The following is a 5,502-nucleotide window of genomic DNA, read 5'->3' on the forward strand; positions in this document are numbered from 1 at the left end:
GAAGTATGATTAAAGGGCAACTAATGTGTTGATTTAATTGTCTCTTAAATTGATCTTGGACCTCTATTGTACTCATCAGTATTTTTTTGTTTGTACAAAAAAAAAAAAAAAATAATGAAATATTTACATTAGAAAATGCCCTTTAGCCGTGGCACTGAAAACTGTTTGTTTTGCTAGTTATTCATCTTCTTGACCAGGAAGTTGTTGTATTAACAAAGGTGGCGTGCTAACAAACTGGCTGGTGAGGGAGTAAAGACCATTATTACTCTCGTAACCTCTCCTTTGTTGAGATTTCAGACGTGGGAGAAGCTTTATAGAGTAATAACTTCAAAACAACGTCATGAGGAAGGATATTTAATGCATCTTGGAGAGGAAGACTTCAACATTTGAAACATATGAATAAGCCAGGAAAGTTGAGTTTTGACATTAGTTGCCCTTTAATAAATAAACAACGGGATATAAACAAATATAACTTGTAAATGTCTATTTTACCTTTTGCCTTGACTTTCAGGAATAATCAATTATTTGTATATGATTTTGATGGTTTCAATCAGATCAAAGAGCATGCAAAATGTAAATAGAAAATTCAAAGGTTATGGAAATGTAAGTATTATAAAACTCTGTAATATAGCTATAAATAACATTTCAAAACACTATACATTCAAGAAAATTGTCATTTGGATTTAATGAAAAAGCTTTTAAAATGGCAATTGTTAATATGTCATTGACTTTTAGAACTGAATAAATGATAAATGATAAATACATGATAAAGACTCCTAACTGTAAAATGATTTAATATATTTTACAAACACAAATATTTGAAAAATGTCTAGAAGAAAATAGAAAGATTTCAGCTGTGTTCCTTCTCTTCCTTTTGTTCTGGTTTGGCAGATCCGTTGGACTCTTGTGCGGTTTCTTCCACCATAGTAGACTTTTTGGATGTTCCTGTTGCACATTAAAAGTAGTAAAGAATCCAGCTCTTTTACTCGCCTTCCATTAATGATTGATCATCACCTGTGAGGTAGTTTCTGTGCATCCTCTGAAACAGCATGAGAGCAATAAAGAAGATGAAGCCAAGGCAGGCGATGATCACTCCACACAGCAGGAAGCTGTAGCTACCCTCTGTGTTCATAATCTGCAGGATTAGACAATAATGTACATTTTAATGCATGCATACATTGAGTTTATAGCTCTACCCTTAAGAGGATACTTACTGAGCCCACCAGAACCTGCATCACCATCTCGCCCATCCCTGCACTAGTCACCAGCACAGAGGTTGCACATCCTGAAAATAGAATTTATTCAGGTTTGATTTGTCACACGCAGTGAAGAGGCATTTCTATCATACCTTGGTAATCCAGGATGTCCTCGGTGAATGCCAGCATGCAGGGGAAAATACTGCTGAGGAAAAGCCCGCACATACAAGTCCCCACAAACAGAAAGGTGTGACTGGTGTAGAAGATGAGCAACAGCAACACCGTGACTATAGCGCCTGCCTGGAAGATCAGAGGAGGAAGATGAAGTCGTGTTGACCTCCCCAGCAACTCAACTAGCGTCACTGGACCATCAAATTATTGTTAAGTGTAGCGTAAGCATCCTTGTATGGTATTCTGTTTTGCTCACCAGGTTAAACAACAACAGTCTAACAGGCTGGAAACGGTAGGACAGCGGGATGGACATCAGTCGTCCAGCAGTGATGGCAGCCCAGAAGACGCTGGCCAGATAGCCAGCTGTCTTATTAGGTAGTAACATCGGAGCTTTAGTAGCATAGGTGTACACAAACCCAGCATACACACCCTGAAACACAGATAAAACAAAAAAAAAAAAATCAGTTTTCAGGCTGTTTTTTATTTTCTACGTTTTATAGAAATTATGACTTATGTGTCACATTTGACCTTTTCAATAAATTATAACAAGTCTTACACACATAAATGTTATTTACATTTTCAAAATCTTCATAAAATCTTTGCGAAGCTGCACATTAGTGAGAGCAGTTTTATACATCTGAGACACACTTTTCTTAAGTCCATAAGCGTCGTTCAATAATTCAGATAGTTTATTCAATTGTTTTTTTAACATTGAAAATCAAGATCTCGCAAACTTCTCTGAGTAGTGGAGGCGACTAAGGGTGTGTATTGACAAGAATCTGGCGATACGATACACTTAAATAAAAGATAAATTGCGCTATATTACAATACACTAGGAATGAGAATATATTTGTAGAATTGTAGTTTTACTGTATCCTCCTGTCCTAAGTCAATGCCAGGATATCAAAAGATTTCATTGTTCCTTTAGCTGCAGAGGATGTAATCAAATCTGTATCTAGTAGCCAGAAGTTGAATTGCAATCCAAAAATGATCAAACTCATAAAATACTTTTTTTTAAACACACTTCACTGGAATATAAACCATAAAAGGATCTGGTAAGGATCTCTTTTTTTATTTTATTTTACAGAAAATATGGCCTTAGATGTTTAAACTTGAAGGTTAAAAAACTTGTATAGTATACAAAGTGCATAAAAGTTGGTCGGTATCATTTATTTATCAACTAACTGGTTCCATCATTGACCTTTTATTCTGTGTGTTCCTCGAGTACTCACCACAATTCCATCGGTCATGAAGAGCACCAAGCCACCGAGGATATGAATCATGAAGAAGGATAGTGGCAGCCCGCGCAGGTTATCATTCTGACAGCAGCTAAAGAAATCTCCGTGACCTGTGACCCAGTGAGGAGTTATAAATGAAAGACTGGAGCGCACACACACACATCAGCGCCCACTGTTTATTTTCCATTCAGGTGACGGAAGATCCAGGGAGCGGATGATGCATTATTCATGATAGAAGAAGAAAAATACACTTCCTCTATCTTTACCTCCAGCTTCATGCTGTATCTGCTCCACTTCTGGGCCCTCAGTTCCCTGCTGGCTCTCCATCGCCAGTTCATCTTTGTCCAGAAGTGGAGGAGCGCTTCCCCGGCAACAAGGGATCAGCTGTTCCCGATACATTAGAAACAGGACGGCGAGAGGAACCGGCAGCTATGGACGCAAAGAAGATATGGATGAGTTAAAGGTCTGCGGAAGAAGGTGAGGATGCTCACATTGATCAGTGCCATGATCCAAAAAGCGTAGTGGACGCTGGAGTCGGCGTTTTCCCCCTCATGGGGGACCACAGTCTGAGTGATGTTGTGCTCTAGAATCGGACTATTCCTCAGCAGGTCCCTGAAATGATGCATGATCTCTGTGGCATTCTCAGTGTGGTTCCCACAGCCAGTCTCTGAGAGGAAGGGGTCTGCAATCAGGGGGCTCACCAGGGCGCCAAACCCTATAAAAAAGTGAAGCGCCTGCAAGAGGACAGGGAAGGTCAGAGAATAAGCAGCATATAGAGTCACAGAGTGAATAACTTGACGCCTTCTCTAACAGCACATTATTGCCATGTGGCAGTGGAGCTCCCTATTCAGCACCACTCTCACCTTTGACTCGTTCATTCATTTTCTAACGGTGATTCCCTTATCATGGTCACTAGGGGCTTGAAACTATTCCAGCTACTTCAGGTGCAAGGCGCTCAGTGTCACAGGGCACATGGAGAAACACAACCATTTACTCACACCTATGGTCAATTTAAATGTCGAAGTCAACCTGATTGAACTGTGTGAGGAAACTGGAGTTATTGGAGTGAACCAACGCAAACACATATATACCACCTTTCTACCTACAAATAAATGTATTTTTTTTTACTCTATGTGTGAATTTTAAGATGTATAGGCTTATCTTGACCTAAGGATTTAATTTGAAAAATAACTCCTAAGACAGGTACAAAATAAAATCTCACCATCTTAAGGAGAAGCTCATTTTGTTGATCTCTCAAACGGAACTTTATTTACTTTAGAATGAGTTTAATGTTATTCATATTTATAAAAGGAAGAGAAAACTATTAGTCCTAACTTAAACAGTAAATACAAAGAATGAAGACTTTGTGTTGTCGACCCTCGTTTTCCTTTTATCTTTTTCAGATGTTAATGAAAACATATGTGAATACGAATGAAAAAAAACGTGTAAATATAAAACATGCTTTATTATATTTTCCAGTAGTTTAATGGTCTATGAGCGAAGGAAGATTTAATAAGATGGTTATTTCCCTGAGAAAAATACATTTTAAAAAAATGTATGTGTTCAATTAAACAGAGTAATCAATGATTTACCTTAAATATTACAAAATAAAATGGTATATTGATATAGAAAAGTACCTTTGTTAATCGAATAACACTTATATACAATGTCCTGAGAGTCTTTGACAACTATGATATCCGTACATACCTGTAAGAAAACAGCAGAGTCCTTCTGGTAAATGGTCACCAGTTGGATGTTGGCGATGGTGTCGATGATCCCCATGGCAAAGCCAGACACAGCCATAGCGATGGCCAACAGCATGACATTGTTGCACAATGGGATGATGGCGAATATGACAGAGATGACAAGTGCAGACACAAATAATGCCGACAAAGCTCTTAATAATCTAGAACAAGGGGGGAAAAACAAAATGGTGACACACGTTTACATCAACCTTTTTTCTCAACTTACGTTTTCTTGAAAATGCCGCCAATAGAGCTGCCAATAAGCAGGCAAAACTGCTGAGCGAAGAAAACCCAGGTGATCTGACTTAGCGTCGAGTTAGTCTGGCATTGCAAGTCCAAAATTGTTGGTCCTAGGAAAGCGATGCAGAGTCCGAAACTGAAGAAAACGCTCCAGTAGGTCAATGTGTGATGGGCATTCCTCTTGAACAGAGTTAGTATCCGGTCGTCCACAAACATATTGGCTGAAGCTTGGACTCAAGGATGTCCCAGGTGAGCTTCATAGTTCCTTTTAAAGCCTCAACTATCCCACCTTCTTTGGATTGCTCAACTGGGAAGGATGTCCTTTTGGGTTAATGGGTGAAGTGGAGCTGCATCTAAGAATAATATGCTTATTTGAGTTGTGTCAATGATTGGCGGCAATGTTGAAATTCTACTAGATTGTGTGACATTTTCTTCTGATAGACTTGGAAAAAAACAGTTGCAGGCTGTCCGTAAATAATTTTGATTTGTCGTTCAAAACATGATCTGTAAAAATGCCAACTCAATTACACTCATTACATGCTTCTGTTTTGTTGATGCCTTGTTTTGTATTCAGGGCCACCACTGAAAAAACAACAACTTTTGAATTGAACCCACTGACATTTAAGTTACATCTTGAAAGTAAGTAGACAAACAGTTTGTTCTGAACTCCTGTGACAGGCATAAATTGGAGATGCTGTCTTCAGACATAATTAGAGATGGAGATCCCTAAGAACACACCAAAAACAATATGGCCAAAGTGCAGGTGTATAATTAGCTTATGTTCTGAAATCCAATGTTTTTGGTAATCGTGATTCACAGATCTGTTCTTGAATCTTGATGTCTAACCTGCTTCTGTTATCCCTTTAATCACTGACAGAAGTTGAACGGTAGTGACCAAATATGGGCATCCGT

The 5,502-nt window shown here is 38.6% G+C and overlaps 1 protein-coding gene across 1 annotated transcript; it reads right to left on the minus strand.

Annotated features, from left to right (window-relative positions):
* Positions 1-413: 413 nt before the first annotated feature.
* On the minus strand, positions 414-4,806 carry slc60a1b (solute carrier family 60 member 1b). Its single transcript, XM_087781145.1, has 10 exons — positions 4,577-4,806; positions 4,313-4,511; positions 3,097-3,339; positions 2,872-3,034; positions 2,600-2,715; positions 1,624-1,797; positions 1,349-1,496; positions 1,215-1,285; positions 1,015-1,135; positions 414-945 (listed from the first exon to the last, which is right to left on the minus strand). The coding sequence occupies exons 1-10, from the start codon at positions 4,804-4,806 to the stop codon at positions 851-853; spliced, it is 1,560 nt and encodes a 519-aa protein (XP_087637271.1). The 3' UTR covers positions 414-850.
* Positions 4,807-5,502: the final 696 nt, after the last annotated feature.

This window comes from Callionymus lyra, chromosome 19 (assembly GCF_982586985.1).
Source record: "Callionymus lyra chromosome 19, fCalLyr1.hap1.1, whole genome shotgun sequence".
In the NCBI taxonomy this organism is placed as follows: Eukaryota; Metazoa; Chordata; class Actinopteri; order Syngnathiformes; family Callionymidae; genus Callionymus; species Callionymus lyra.